The 17,129-nt window shown below is 36.4% G+C and overlaps 1 protein-coding gene and 1 long non-coding RNA gene across 3 annotated transcripts in view; one reads left to right on the top strand and one right to left on the bottom strand.

The window, feature by feature from the left end:
- Epyc (epiphycan) overlaps positions 1-7,977 on the top strand; it is a 37,841-nt gene extending 29,864 nt beyond the window's left edge. The window contains exons 5-8 of one of the 2 annotated variants that reach the window (NM_007884.2): positions 746-904; positions 1,715-1,917; positions 3,057-3,152; positions 7,169-7,969. In NM_007884.2, the coding sequence (NP_031910.1) occupies positions 746-904; positions 1,715-1,917; positions 3,057-3,152; positions 7,169-7,339 (629 nt within the window). In that variant the 3' untranslated portion in view covers positions 7,340-7,969. Of the gene's footprint in view, positions 1-745; positions 905-1,714; positions 1,918-3,056; positions 3,153-7,168 lie in introns of both variants that reach the window. The other variant, NM_001379456.1, reaches the window with a different exon arrangement.
- The window catches only part of Gm10754 (predicted gene 10754), a 285,677-nt gene continuing 276,030 nt past the window's right edge, over positions 7,483-17,129 (bottom strand). The window contains exon 5 of the long non-coding RNA NR_033537.1: positions 7,483-8,727. This is a non-coding gene — a long non-coding RNA (predicted gene 10754). The remainder of the gene's footprint in view (positions 8,728-17,129) is intronic.

Raw genomic sequence — 17,129 nt, forward strand, 5'->3', positions numbered from 1 at the left:
CAAAGATTAAATACCTTGCAGATTCCCCACTGCCAAGCCTCCCTACTCCCATCTTTCAATTTTAGTGAGAGATCTTTGGTGAACGTTCCTGTATTTTTCTTGAAAATTTCACTTTTGTTATTTTTCTTATTCTCCATATGTAAGTTGGCATTAGCGACCTCAGAGATTCCCTTTCATGATTCTCCATTGAAGCCAAATCCTGTTAGGCTTACATTAATATTATATATCAAGATATGTATCTGTGTGATTGCCACTCATCTTACATAGTAGATCACTAAGCAAAGCTCTGCATATTTTGCCAATATTTCAGTGGCCACTCTGTTATTCAGACCATTATGTCATTTATATGATATATATGTATCGAAGGAATAAATACTAATTTGTATGATCTCTTAAGACACATTTTTCAATGTAGTGTTTAAATATTGAGGCACATGTGTAATGAATATGCAGTAATCTAACTTTATAAAAGATGTAATCTCAATATTTATGTTTTGAATTTATGTTACCTTTACATTAGCTGTAAAAGTGACAGTCATAATATATCCATGAAAATAACTTTATGAGCAATTTGGTAGAGGCTCTAAATTATTGACTTTAATGAACTACTACCTAAGACTGCTTTGAAAATATGTGAAATACATCAGAAAGGTCTTAAAGATATTTTAGTCTTGTATATTAAACAATCAGAACCACGTTTTCCTTAGAATTCTTTCAATGACACATAACCATTTTTCTGTTTCAGACTTTCCAACTTGTCTCCTGTGTACTTGTATAAGTACCACTGTATACTGTGATGACCATGAACTGGACGCTATTCCTCCACTGCCCAAGAAGACTACATATTTCTATTCACGTTTTAACAGAATTAAAAAGATCAACAAAAATGACTTTGCAAGCTTAAGTATGGACATAAATATTTGTCTTTCCTTGTAGATCTCCCTGAATTTTTAATCATGTGAAATGTTGATACTTAGAATGAAATTTTTATTCAAAAAAAGCTAAAAAAATTAGTTACTTTCTTTTACATAAATAGTTGAAATTATGTTTTAATCATGGTAAGATGGAAGAACACATAGTAGCCAATAGGAAATTCTATAACTGTTGTTACTTTCAAACTAATTTTACTAAGTTTAATTATAAATTGATTATTTTATAAGCTAAAACTAATTTTTACATTATAATTTTCAGTGCATTGCCATGGTATTATATTAGCAAGTGTTCTGGGCTTCTTTGATGTGTTTGCATTGAAGCACAGTTGATTTATGACTGAAGCATATATACTTAAATTCTATTTTAGAACAGTTGCCTTCTTAGAAGAATTTTAGTAGTCATCTTGATGAAGCATTTCAATAATTTAAACATTTCTTTTTAATGTTTATATCTTGGACCATCAGAAAAAAAATGTAGCACTTTTTTTCCCCTGAGGAAATACTTGAAAGTGTAAATTACAGACAAAGATTATGAAAACTGTTAAGAAAATAACAGCTATTTAAAATAAAATATCACTGTTTATGTAGTAGAATGGTAATTTGCTCTAGAAATCTGAGCACAGATCTCATTTGAAAAGCACTTTCATGAGCTAAGTATTTTATTACAGGTCCAATACAAGGTAATATTCATATTTATATTTGTGAAATGTACTCACTCATGTTTTGTTTGAGTCAACCATATTCAAGAATGTTTTGCTACTACCATATCCCTTTTCTTCTAGATGATTTAAAAAGGATCGATCTGACATCAAATTTAATATCGGAGATTGATGAAGATGCATTCCGAAAGCTGCCTCACCTCCAAGAGCTGGTTCTGCGTGACAATAAGATAAAGCAGCTTCCAGAATTGCCAAACACTTTGACATTTATTGATATCAGCAACAATAGACTGGGAAGAAAAGGCATTAAACAAGAAGCTTTTAAAGTAAGTTCTTCACGCTACATGCGTATGGAAGCTCTCAGTTTCCCCTTCCTCTTGGTCATGGCCTAGCCCTTGTTCATCTCTAAAGAAAATTTCATGGAATGGCCTCTTTACCTTCTAAAATAAGCTCCTCTGCACTATCTATGGGAACTAAAAATAAGGTATATTTTGGTTCATTCTGAGAGTGGTCATGCCCTATGAACATAAGGCAGGGCTCGAATTAGAAGTCGGTGACCCTTAGACACATGTTTGCAAAAAGTTCCAGGAAGACAAGACAGAAAATTTAGCGTTCCATAGAATTCTGCCCAGGGGGAGATATCAAGTTAGTTGATTAGGCAGGAAGGAGGTATTGCTTTGAGGACAGAAGAACATAGAGTCTAGATTGAGTTATCCTTTGGGAATTTGTTTTGTAAGTGAAGAAAACAAGTCTGGATTTGTAAGCCCTGCTTAGAACAATGGCTGTCGCCAGAGAACAATAGCTAGCAAGCTTTCTTATGCAACCCTCATCCCATACAAATCTCTCTTCTAAATATGGGGTGAATGGTAAGTTGGTCTTTGAAGGAAAAAGTATTGTTCTCAGGGAGCTGGTGGTAGAAAGTGTGAACTTCTAAAGACTCAAATATCCTGTTAATGGTGATTGAGTTTTGGGCATCTCATCCTACACACTGGCAAATGTTGAAATGAGAGGACATCATGGAGATGAGTCACCCCTTCGCTGGGGAGTTTGGCTAGTGTACACCAGCTATTGTCTAAACATTTTCTGTCTTGCCATACTCCAATTTTCCTTACTAAGCATTTCATCATTGGGTAAAAGAAATTTTCATTTTTTCCAAACATATAAAATAAAAGAATGTATAAAGAATGAATATATATACACATATCCTCCAGGATCTAATTTTAAAACATATTCAGTGGAAAACAGCTGCCTCGTGTAAACTGAGAAATTCTGTAGAACGCAAGAGTTTTTTTTCTAAACGACTAAAACACAATTTTCGTTTCCATAAAACAATATGCTTACAGCCATATATTCCAAAATTGGTAGAATTGTCTAGAAATTTAGAAACCAGGATCCTGACAGGGACATGCTAGTTTAAATTCACTGCATAGAGAAGAAAGTCAGTCTTCTATATGGTTGCTTACAGGATATGTATGATCTCCACCATCTCTATATCACCGATAACAGCTTGGACCACATCCCTCTACCACTCCCAGAAAGTCTGCGGGCTCTTCACCTCCAGGTAGGTCTCTCATGCTAGACTGAGCCTGAAAATCCCAGGATGAAGGGAAATAGAAGCAAGCCAGGCTTAACAAATTCATCCATCATGACCCATTGACTATGTATCATTTTCCTGCTTCTGTGTCTTTACCAGTCATCCCTTCAGCTAACAAAGCATCTCTGTCCTCTCAGTTCTAGCTCTTCCATTACACTGATGGTAGCAACCAGGCATAGTTATGTTGAGTCTTTTAGAAATAAAATTCAGATAGCAAAGATTTTTCTTTAAATTGAAAGTTTCATCCAGTGGAGACATACACAAGGTTCATAAAGGGATGGCAAAAATCTAGCTTGCTTTATAGGTCTCCGAAAAAAAAAAACTTTTCAGGTTTAGTTTTATTTTTAATATCAGGTTTTATAAGAAAGTTCAGTCCAAAGGCATCCACATGCCCTGACAAAATGACAAGTCTTAATTTCTTCAATCAAAGAAAATTCCACTTTTTCATTTTATCTCTTGTTAAAAACAAACAAAACAAAATAAAAACAGTTGAAAGTTATTTCTACTCCCATTAAACAGAATTTTATTTGTGGGGAATAAAGAAAAACATTTTCACAAATGTTATGCCTAACAGTTTTTAAGTACATTTCACTGTTGTCCATAGCACACTGTGCTCTGTGAAACAATTTTAGCTATTGAAACAGTGGTCGATAATTTACTACATACCCACATGGCTGTAACTTATTTAACAGCTATAATCAGGCTTCTCCTGTATATTCTAATTTTTCATGGAATAAATAAATAGAAAAACTATCCATTACTTGCTGAAGTACAAGCAAGAAGTAATTTCTGGTTTTAATGATTTTTCTCTGTATATGATGTTACTATTTACATCTGAATTTTTCTTATTCCTGGTAGTGTTTATTTCTATAATTTTGTTGTATTTCTGTATATATCTGAAAGATGGCTAACTTGTTTCTTGAATTTTCCTGACCAGCATTATTTCCTTCATATGTTTTAATCCTTTACAGAGAATTCTAAATAATGGAAAGGAAGAGTATGCCCTAACAAAAGTTAATATTATCTCAGTAACAAAATTAGACATAGACAAATTTATCAACAGAAAACTATAGATCAATGCATCTTATAAACATAATACAACATGGCAAGCAACATTCCAAATCCACTAACATGTAAAGATAATTACATACCATTAGCAAGTAGTAGTTATTTCAGGAATAAAAGGATAATTTAACCATTTTCAGTGAAATGACATAAATGTGTCATAGTAACAGATTAGAAGATAAAACTGCCTTATTGTCTAAGTAGATGCAGAAAATGCATTTAACAAAATTCAATACCTCTTTCTTACAAAATCTTTTTTTTTTAAATATTTTTTATTATTACGTATTTTCCTCAATTACATTTAGAATGCTATCCCAAAAGTACCCGATACCCCCCCCCCACTTCCCTACCCACCCATTACCACTTTTTGGCCCTGGCGTTCCCCTGTATTGGGGCATATAAAGTTTGCGTGTCCATTGGGCCTCTCTTTCCAGTGCTGGCCGACTAGGCCATCTTTTGATACATATGGAGCTAGAGTCAAGAGCTCCGGGGTACTGGTTAGTTCATAATGTTGTTGCACATACAGGGTTGCAGATCTCTTTAGCTCCTTGGGTACTTTCTCTAGCTCCTCCATTGGGGGCCCTGTACTCCATCCAATAGCTGACTGTGAGCATCTACTTATGTGTTTGCTAGGCCCCGGCCTAGTCTCACAAGAGACAGCTATATCAGGGTCCTTTCAGCAAAATCTTGCTAGTGTATGCAATGGTGTCATCGTTTGGAGGCTAATTATGTGATCACTATGTTCATAGCAGCCTTATTTATAATAGCCAGAAGCTGGAAAGAACCCAGATGCCCCTCAACAGAGGAGTGGATACAAAATCTCTAAAGACACAAAACTAGGAATAGAAGGACATTCATCAACCCAATCATTCCAAACCCACACAGACATAATACATTCTTGCTAAGCTCAGAAGCAAGATGGGGACTCTTTAGTCTTAGTACCTTACTAAATATTGTGTTTGACTGTCGTGCTGAGAAAAACAGAAAAAAGGAAATTAAATTAATAATTAGCACACAGATGGCGAAGGAAGCAGGTTTTCTATTTTCCCTTTCAGATGACAAGATCTTATACACAGAAAATCCAAAAGAATCCATTAAAATATATTTGAACTTATGAGAGAGTTCAGCAATGTGACAAGCTACAAGATCATTTGCAAAAATGAATTATATTGGTATATATTAACAGCAATCTGAGAACTATATTAGGAAAATATTTTATCTATCATATCTTTATACATATCTTTATACATATCCATCAACTTAACATCTTTCTATAGTCCCTATCATCTATCTATCTATCTATCTATCTATCTATCTATCTATCTAGTCTTTAGCACAGAGTCTTAGTATGTAGCCTTGGCTAGCTTGGAATTTCCTATATATCACAGATATAACCGGAAACGTGTCAGAGATCCTCTTCTCTTTGCCTCCTCGGGCTGGAAATTTTAAGTTCACACTACCACACACAAATCCTTTCTCTTTAATAAAGACACTTATTTTTAAATATAAAAAACTAGTTTAACAAAAGAATAGTAAGCATCATACAATCAAAGAAGCAGTACAGAGGTGAACAGTCATTAGGCCTAGATAAAGCGAAACACCTTAATACTATGGATTAGAAAACTGTAACATTGAGATGCACATGCTCCTTAAGTTTATCTGCAAGTTTTGCATGTAGCACATTGTAAGGAAGTAAATAATCCCTTAGCACAGCACTGGAGTTCAGGAGTCTATCAGGCTATAAGGACAACGTATCTCTGCATTATTCCATGATATTTTGAGATCCATAATTCATAATATAATATTCTATAATAGTGTAAGATCAACTGTATCCTCTGCACACTGGCAATGAACAAATATACAATGAGCTAATACTCACACTCACAGCTATGTTTCAGGTTTGAAGAAAGCATGTGTTCTGCTGCTTGGGGTATATAATGTTGTAGCTACTTTTGAAAATACTTCAAGAGTTCCTCTAAATTCAAAATAGAGAGTTATAACTCACCAATTTGGTATCTGCATATATGCATAAGAGAAAAATTGTTTTGTCTCCACATAAAACCTGCACACAAAAATATTCATGAAACCAGTTTCCATGAGAGCCATAAAGCCATTGTTGTATTGGGTAACAATATACTCTTGCATTAACAAATGAGTGGATAACAAAGAATATATATACATTTAATGAAATCCTCAGAGGTAATTGAAAGAAGAAAACATCATATACTGTAACCCACATGGATTTTTAACACGTGATACCAAGTGAACAAACCCTCACTACTGCCTCTTAAACCAATTTGAAATGGTCACCTCTTCTTTCCTCCAGTATTAAATATTTTTGGAAACATACATTTCTTTCAAAAATAACATTTAATAAATCCACATATGTGAACTCACAACAGAGAGCTCTATAATAAACAAAAGGTAAGTCGGTAGCGCCAAGGAATAGGGGAAGAAACATCTGCTTCCTCACTGTTCACTTCAATCGAGTTGACTTTAATCCTAGGTATGCAGAAGCAGCTTCACAGAGATGCTCAGGACTTTATGATTGCTTTCAATTTTCCCAGAATGCTTTTCCTTTGACTCTCTCCATGCCCATGTATTCTTGAATCACAGTGTAATCAAAATTTTAATCATTCTTAGAAACACTTCTTTCAATAATTCCCCTCACCCGCTTATATTCCATTAATATATATCCCATTATGTGCCCCATATTGGTAAGAATGTGTTTACTTTGTTAACTAATTCTATACTTAGGGCACAAACAGTACTTGGTATATAATAATCATTGAATAAATAGTTTTGACTGGTGGAATAAATAAAAGAATTAAAAGAGGTGACTCAAAATGTACTACCGTTTCACTCAGTACCTTGGGGGCCCTATGTCTTGTCTTTTCACTCTTTTTTTTCTTTTTTAGAATAATGACATTCTGGAGATGCATGAAGATACTTTCTGCAATGTTAAAAATTTAACTTATGTTCGTAAGGCATTAGAGGATATTCGACTGGATGGAAACCCTATCAACCTCAGCAGAACTCCTCAAGCCTACATGTGTCTACCTCGTTTGCCCATTGGGAGTTTTATCTAATGTTAGGATGCTAGGCAAATATCAGAATTGTGATGCTTTCTGTAGCCAAGAGAAGCATATATCTCTTCAGAAGCAAACTCAGTATATTTGAGATGCGTTTAAAACATGTGGCACAATGATATAAACAATAAGCTAAAGGTGTTGAGATAAAATAAGAGTTCAATAATTTAATTAAACATGATTAGGTATAAATTAACAAAATATATAGACAGTAAGTTAAATAAAATGTATGCCAACTAGTCATCAAATCTCATCAAGAATTGTAGGTGTTCATGTCAAGTTAAATATGTAAGAAATAAAATATTGGTAATGAATACTTTAGATACGTTGCTAAGATGTAGACATTTTAATTAAACTTCTCTAGTCTTTATTTTCACTCATGTATGTTTCCCACCTGATTCAGTTAAGAGCAGAAAAAAATATTAAATGTGTTTGAAAGATATATGGTCTTGTGAAAAAGTATTTCTTATAATTGTAGTGTGCAAATAACTATGTAATAGCAGTATACATTCCTTCAGTTTCTAATGACATCTATCATCTATAAGAACATCAACTCATTTTGCAAACTTGGTTAGTTGACAGCTACCTGTATTCCTCTACATACAAAAAATAAAATATGAGATATAGAGCATATTAAAGATGCTGTGATCACTACACTTGGGAAAGCAAAGAAAAAAAGTGTAAGGAGAGGGTGTCTTTTGAAATCTTTTGAAAAATGAGTAACTGTAAGTTAATGGTTAAAAACTCACAGAATACAAAGTTATGCTTTCATATATAAGACCCCAAGTTCAACACAGTGATTTACTCTACAACTGTATTGAAAAACCTTCCTCAGAAGCAAAAGTAAAAACAATTCCTCCTCTCACAGAAATATCTGACAAATGTGTTACATAAAACCATTACATATCTATATACATGATCATTTATCTTCAAGTGCAAAGAATACTGAGTATCCTGAACCTTGCTTGTATAATTTCTAAACATTCCCTGGGGACATTTACACATGAGTACAACTTCTGGCATTCTGAAGTCATTCCATTCCATGGATATGTGAATATGGCCTTTACACCAAAAACTGTCAAAATTTCCAATGTTTGAGATTAAATAACTTCTTAAGCTTGAGAGTACCTCTATGGATAATATCATAGAAATAGGATTCTGAGTAAAATACCGTTTAAGTTTTTAATAAGCATTATGACAGTTCATTAACATATACTAAGTGAACTTCCTTCAGCCTTGGGAAGGGGCTGGAGTGTGATAGATATCCTGAGCTTAGGGCTGGGCAGCTCACCATTGCTTCTGCTCATTCTGACCAGCTGTGCATCTGTATTCATCTCTGTCTGCTGCAAGAAGAAGCTGCTCTTCTGAGGGCTGAGAAAGACACCAACCTATAGGCATAAAGATAATCATGTAGAAGGCAATCTAGGAAGATGGATAACATTTGAAATGTAAACAAATAAAATGATCAACAAATTAAAACAAAATAGAAGGCAACTTAATATTCTGTGCATTTAACAAAATAATAATAGCAGGCTCTCATCCACACTCCTCACATATATTCAATAACTAATTTTAGCTGTTCTCCATATCATTTGTAAAGCCTGTACCATAGGCATTATAAATATAATTCAAATTATAGATGACTTTTCTAATGTGTCTCATCCTTTGCAACTATTGTCCTAGCTAGAGTTAGCTCTCAACTTGACACAACATATAGTCATCTGAGATAGTCACAATTGAGAAACTGCCCCCATATCTGATTGGTCTAATGCTCTTTTTGTGACAGACTGTCTTGAAATTTATAATTGATGTGGGAGAATTCAGTTCATTTTAGGCAGCACCATATCTAGGCTGGTGGGCATGGATTGCATAATAAAACTTGCTGAGCATGAGACAGTGAGTCCACAAATAAGAAACCTTTTCCCACAGTTACAGCATCCAGCAGCCTCCCTTGAGATCCTGTAAAGCACATGTTTTTCTGCTGTTATTACTACTGGTAACTTTCTTAATTTTTTGAAAACTTCTGAGTTGTTGCATAATTCATAGCACTTTCTTTTTTTGTTTTGTTTTTGTTTGTTTGTTTGTTTTGTTTCTTTTTCTTTTTTTATTACATATTTTCCTCAATTACATTTCCAATGCTATCCCAAAAGACCCCCATACCCTCCTCCCCCCCCCCCACTCCCCTACCCACCCATTCCCATTTTTTGGCCCTGGCGTTCCCCTGTACTGGGGCATATAAAGTTTGCCTGACCAATGGGCCTCTCTTTCCAGTGATGGCCAACTAGGCCATCTTTTGATACATATACAGCTAGAGTCAAGAGCTCTGGGGTACTAGTTAGTTCATAATGTTGTTCCACCGATAGGGTTGCAGATCTCTTTAGCTCCTTGGATACTTTCTCTAGCTCCTCCATTGGGGGCCCTGTGATCCATCCAATAGTTGACTGTGAGCATCCACTTCTGTGTTTGCTAGGCCCCAGCCTAGTCTCACAAGGGACAGCTATATCATGGTCCTTGCAACAAAGGCTTGCTAGTGTATGAATGGTGTCATCGTTTGGAGGCTAATTATGGGATGGATCCCTGGATATGGCGGGCTCTAGATGGTCCATCCTTTTGTCTCAGCTCCAAACTTTGTCTCTGTAACTCCTTCCATGGGTGATTGTTTCCAATTCTAAGAAGGAGCAAAGTGTCCACACTTTGGTCTTCGTTCTTCTTCAGTTTCATGTGTTTTGCATCTTGTACCTTATATCTCGCTATACTAAGTTTCTGGGCTAATATCCACTTATCAGAGAGTACATTTCATTTGAGTTCTTTTGTGATTGGATTACCTCACTCAGGATGATGCCCTCCAGGTCCAGGTGCTAATGATACTCTAAATATGACACGACTATAAATTCAAAGCCACCATGCTTGTCTTACAAGTGATAGGAAAACTTTGTGCGTATCAGAAAATTTAGCCTTTCTTCATAATAGAAAATGACTTAATAGTTCCTAGATGACCTATCTCATACCTCACAAATTTTTTAAAAATAGCTGTGTATCTTTCCAGGTTTCCCTCAAAAAAATCCATACCCTCTTTTCCATTACACACACACACACACACACACACACACACACACACACACACACACACACACCACAACCTACTGAGTCCATTTAGTGTGTTACTTATATTTGTGTTTTTACAGATGACTACTTGGTATTAGATGACCCAGTGTGGGGAATTATCCCTAGAGAAAGACTGATTCTCCCTCTCTCAGAAATTATGGTCTATAGTTCTCTATCTACGGTGGGGCCCCATCGGATTTACCCCATCTATGTTGGGAGATCCATTGGTGTTAGCATTACTCAGGTCTTTTTAAACAGTCATGCTGTTGAGCTTTTATATGTAGAGCTCCCCTGTTCTAAGTCAGATATAATTCCTAGGCCCATGGATCTTTTGATCTTTCCAATATATCTTCTTTAATGTTCTTTGACCTTTAGGTATAAGGGTTGTGTTGTATATGTATTAAATCAGGCTGGATAGCCCTGAGTCAATTGTTCATTGCATTTTTAACCAACCAGACACCCCAGGGACTAAACCACCAAAAAAGAGTACCTATGGAGGAACTCATGGCTCCAGTTACATATGTAGCAGGGGATGGCTTTATCTGGCATCAATTGGAGCGGAGTCCCTTGGTCCTGTGGTGGCTCAATGATCCAGCTTAGGGGAATGCTAGGGCACAGAGGCAGGTGTGTATGGATAGGTGGGGGAGCACCCTCATAGAAGCAGGGGACAGGGGAGGGGATAAGGGGCTTGTGGAAGGGAAATTGGAAGAGGATAACATTTGAAATGTAAATAAATAAAATAACCAATAAAACAGAAAATAAAATAGATAGAATCTGAAAATTTGCTATAAGCAATTGCACGAAATCACTCAAGAGTGATGGAATTGCTGATGGCTGATGGAATTGCTTAGTAAGTAAATTATTTGCTTTAAAACATTAATGACCTTAGTTTGAGTCCTGAAAACTGCATCAAGACACATACATACAAACATACTACTACTAATAATGAATACATTGAATGATTGTCATTACAGGCTGATATCCACCTCTAATGTTCACCAAAAAGCCAGGCTTATGGCTATAAGCACAAATACAATGTCCTGATATAATCAAAACTGCATCAATGCCCCAAGGATGGTAATTCTATAACTTTTTTCCTTTTTTTATTATTATTGGGTATTTATTTCATTTACATTTCCAATGCTATCCCAAAAGTCCCCCACACCCTCCCACACCCACTCCCCCACCTACCCACTCCCACCTCTTGGCCCTGGTATTCCCCTTTACTGAGGCATATTAAGTCTGCATGACGAATGAGCCTCTCTTTCCACTGATGGCTGACCAGGCCATCTTCTGATACATATGCAGCTAGAGACATAAGCTCTGGGGGCGGAGGGGGTACTGGGTAGTTCATATTGTTGTTCCACCTATAGGGTTGTAGATCCCCCCAGCTCCCTGGGTACTTCCTCTAGCTCCTCCATTGGGGGCCCTGTGCTCCATCCAATAGCTGACTGTGAGCATCCACTTCTGTGTTTGCTAGGCCCCGGCATAGTCTCACAAGAGACAGCTATATCTGGGTCCTTTCAGCAAAATCTTCCTAGTGTATGCAATGGTGTCAGCGTTTGGAGGCTGATTATGGGGTGGATCTCTGGTAGTTCTATAACTTGAATTTTGTCAATAATAAACACATTATAATTGAATGCACAGCTGTCTTATAAAGTTGAGCTATAACTAATTATGATAGAGTATTGAAATTATACTATTACTATTGCACTAATGATACAGAGATAAGTAAATTTCAATAAAATGTGCCTTGGATGTTTCCATGTTTTTTTTATTTCATAGAAAAATAAAATGAAATAGTTTTGGGGAAAAAAAAGAAAGCTGTAGCTATCTGTAAAGGTTTCTATCTGCTTTATAAAGTAATTTTTGATGAGGAGTGAGATTTACACTTCTCTGTGTAATAAGAATTTAAAATGTGATTACGAATTGTACTGATAATAATTAAAAGTGGTGATATTAAGATCTTCTCTAAGACCCATGACATCACTAGCCATGGTTGGTTGATTTCTTTCCAGCTTCAGAAATTCCTTCCCTTCTGTTTAGTGGGTCCTATGTTCACTTAGATATATATTGTTTACTGTCAGGTTCTAAATACCACTATCACATTTAAAATATATTGTCATGCTGAACATTGTTGAGATTTGCAAGTGCCACAGATGGATAGTACTACTGATTGCTTTCCTGTCTTTGTACCTTCCAAAAATATAAAATTTGTTCTCACAGAAGAAGTTGGTGGGTTAAGCCCAACATGAATCCTCTGAATCCTATGTCTGAAATAAGTGTCTTCAGAGTCTACATCGAACTTCTAGGAGGCAACCAGAATCAGCAGCAGCAACAGCCTATGATGTTTTGTGAATCTCTTTGTCTCCCTTAACTAACAATTTGAATAAAGATTTCATATGCCTGGTGCTTGGATTTTTGTTAGTCTATAGGTCCCGGAAGGAGTATTATCTTCCCAAGTGATTTAATGTGTGTGTGTGTGTGTGTGTGTGTGTGTGTGTGTGTGTGTGAGTGATTTTAGGTATATAGAAAACTATATTTATATCTTTTCAAGTATCCTTAGGGTTATGTTTTCTTGCTTCTGTCTCCTTCTCTATTGTCCTTCCTCTTACAAATTAAAGCCAACCCCTCCTCACTTTTTCTGTCTCTTCCTTTATAATCACCAATTAAAATGTATTTTAATCAGCAATTAAAATGTATTTTAATCAGTTTTTTTTGAGAGTCATACTTTTTTATCATTTCTACCCATCAGCCCTCCCCAAAATCTTTCCCAATTCCCTATGACCCCTTCTCTATCCGAATAACTATGTGTATGTTTCAATCTTTCAAAACAAATTTGTGCTGCTCAAATATTCTTGGATGCATGGTCTGCCAATGAAGAGTGGTCAACTTACCAAGTGTTACACTCTACCCAGGGTTATACACTTACAAAATGCTGTTTGCTTGTTCCACTCTGTGAAGCTCATAATTACCAGTAACTCTATGGCCTGGGGAAGCATTCTTTGTCCAACTCTTCTCCCACTGGGATTTGGTCTGGCATGGGATTGCACAGGGTTTGAACATGCTATTAAAAATACTGTGAGTTCTTATGTGCAGCTACCCTGCTGTGTACAGAAGATAATGTTCCATCGCAGTTATTCATTACTTCAGGATATTACATTCCTTCTGCCTCCTCTTCTTCAATGATCCCAAGCTTTAGGAAGGAGATTGGTTTTGCTTAGTTCAGATTGTGACTGTTTCCTGCTTTTTCCCTCCTGAAGTAAAAATCTATTAAACCATTTTTTTTTTATTTTGAAAGGAACCCACAGTTGAGAGATATTAAATTTTAACAGAGACTAAATATTTTAAAGGACTGAATTTTTAACTGAATTTTAAGACCATAGGACATTAAAAATTTAGAATGTTTATAATACAGTGTTGCTATTAACATGTGATCATGGAAATAAACAGGGAACAGAGGTGGTGGGCTACGAATCATGTATTTGTTTGTAAAGTTGACAAAGGTCAGTTGTGCTGTCTGGCTTTATGTCAACTTGTCATAAACTAGGGACATCTCTGAGAAGGGAACCTCTAAGACTGGGCTGTAGGCAAGCGTGGGAGGCATTTTTCCTTCTATTTTCTTCTTTTCTTTGTAAGGCATTTTCTTAATTAGTGATTGATACAGGAAGACCTACCCTATTGTGGATTTTGACATCCCTGAGCTTATGATTCTGGCATATATATATATATATATATATATATATATATATATATATATATATGCCAAACTTTATAAGCCATGAGAGCAAGACAGCAGTCAGCACTCTTCCATGGCCTATATATGAACTCCTGCCAAGGAGTTCCTGCCCTGTACAAGTTCCTATCCTAACTTCCTGCAATGATGAGATGAGAGTTGAGAATTTAATTCAAATAAACTTCCTCTGCAATTTGTTTTTGATCATGGCATTTTATCACAGCAATAGAAACCTTAACTAAGACAGGGACCCTAGAAAGAAAATCTATAACCACAACCTTGCTAGACTAGCATAATTTTTTCCTACATACTATATCTTACACACCACATCCACAGTGTACTTACAGATGACCATAGCTACCAGCCCTCATCAAAAAAACTTCTCTTTATAGCACATGGAGATTGTCTTTGTTAGGGATTTACTGCTATGAACAGACACCATGACCAAAGCAACTCTTATAAGGACATTTAATTGGGACTGGCTTACAGGTTCCAAGGATCAGTCCATTATAGTCAAGGCAGGAACATGGTTGAGTCCAGGCAGGAATGATGCAGGAGGAGGTAAAAATTCTTCATTTTCATCTAAAGGCTTCTAGCAGAATACTGGTTTCCAGGCAGTTGAGATGGGGGTCTTAAAGCTTACAGTGACACATCTACTCCAACAAGGCCACACCTCTAAACAGTGCCCCTCCTTGAGCCAAGCATATACAAACCATCACAAAAATCATCAGAGAAAATCATAACTGCACACTATGCAGAGATGGACAGATAGTGGGCACAATGGATGCCACATTGGATACATCTATATCAAAGCTACTGTATCTATGGCTCTGGGAACATCAACGAAGAGGGATTACAAAGACTGTAAGGGTCAGAACACCAGAAAGTCTACTGTGAAGTGGCTATCCAATGAAGACTGGAATAATGTCAGTATCAGTAGTCATGGTAGTATGAAGAGGGGGTATTTTTAGTGGTGATCCACTCCTAAACATGGAAATACAGCCAACTAATGGATTCTGGCAGAAGGAGAAATGATGTATTCCAAGGTTGAGCCCTTTTATTGATCACCCAATGCAATATATCATTTTAATCCTAAAACCACATACAGAGAGAGAGAGAGACAGAGAGAGAGAGAGACAGAGAGACAGAGAGAGACAGAGACAGACAGACAGACAGACAGAGGAAGACAGAGAGACAGACAGGGACAGAGACAAAGACAGAGACAGACACATACATAAAGTGGACTCAGCAGGTAGTATTTGTATATTTGTGCATATGTTTACATGCGTGTACAACAATAATAATCAAATAAAGGCTATTAGTTTGTGTGGGTCACTGTAGAGTTGGAGGGTAGGTATATGTGAAGGGAAGAGAGAGAAAGGGGAAGGAGGAAAATGATTCTATTGTAATTTAAAATGTATATATATATTTTAAAAGAAGATTTGAGTCTATGTTCATTCTGAATACAGATGAGTGCTGAAGGAGTTTTGGATGAACTACTACTGCCACCAAGTGTTAGGATTACAACACAGAGATATCTGTCTTCTATTGAAAATATAGCGTAAGGCGCATCAAGCTATTTCACTATATCACATCTGTTTGAATTTCAAAATGTCAGCAGTGTCATTAAAACTGTCTAGATAAAGTAAATGCTGGGGAATCGTTATTTTCTGGGTTTCCTTATTATACTCAGTCAAAAATAAACTTAATACAATTAATAAGCAAAAGTGTTGGTGATTTTGTTTCCACTAATGCGATGGCCATTATTATGGCATACAGACAGACAGACAGACAGGCAGGCAGGCATATGCACGCGCGTGTACACACACACACACACACACACACACACACAGAGTACAAGGGAAATGTTGCTAGAAAGAACTATAGTGATTGTCTTTGCTGGTTTAATGAACTGAGAGACTGCACAAAAAGAGTCCATGCCATGTAACATGGTTTCCAAGGTCTTGAGTTATGCAGGTGGACTTTGACCCATGATGGTAACTTCCAGTGACCGGAAAACTGTCAGTAAGCCCAGGCACAGTCATAAGGCAGCAAATACGTGCAATAACATAAATGATTTTCTGCTTGGTTTCTCAGGTGACAATCTAACACATTCCTTTCTGCACCGCTCGGGTCAATCCTTAGGGAAGAGAAGGCTATGCTGTTCCTCGGATCCTAACCACTAGAAGCTGACATTTCAATGAATTATGCCTTAAGCAACCTCATCTGTCATAATTTGATTATGCAAAGGCAAAAACAGTAATAATGTATATGGACATCATAAATGTATCGTTTGAAGCTTGAATCAGAGTGTTTCATTTCTCAACATGTAATGTACACAAATCAAGTACAAATGTCTTTTTAAAAAAATCTCCTATCATGCCCCTGGTGGGAATGTTAACCATGACAGTAAATTGCCTTAAGCCATAGCTGCATTGCTCTGCCAGTATATTAAAAAGCTTATATTACAATCCTAATGTTATATAAAAGAAATCTGAAAACCCAGGAGCTAGAGAGCGGTTTCAGTGGTTAAAAGTGTGTGCTCAGCCTCTACCACTCATTCAGAGGAAAAGGGGAAGGATTGTGGTAGAGAGTGACTGGGAGAGGGCAGTGAGAGGGATACAAAGTGAATAAGTAAGAGAGAGAGAGAGAGAGAGAGAGAGAGAGAGAGAGAGAGAGAGAGATGATGATGATGATGATGGATGGATGGATAGATAGATAGATAGATAGATAGATAGATAGACAGACAGACAGACAGACAGACAGACAGACAGACAGACAGATAGATAGATAGATAGATAGATAGAATTTAAAACATAACAAAGAGTGTTTGATCTTCTTCCAGAGAACCAAAGTCCAGTGCCTAGCACCTAAATGGGGTTGCTTACAGTAATCTGTCATTGTGACTCCAGATGATTCCACACCTTCTTCTGACTTAGGGGCCTCCTC

Source organism: Mus musculus, chromosome 10 (assembly GCF_000001635.26).
Source record: "Mus musculus strain C57BL/6J chromosome 10, GRCm38.p6 C57BL/6J".
In the NCBI taxonomy this organism is placed as follows: domain Eukaryota; kingdom Metazoa; phylum Chordata; class Mammalia; order Rodentia; family Muridae; genus Mus; species Mus musculus.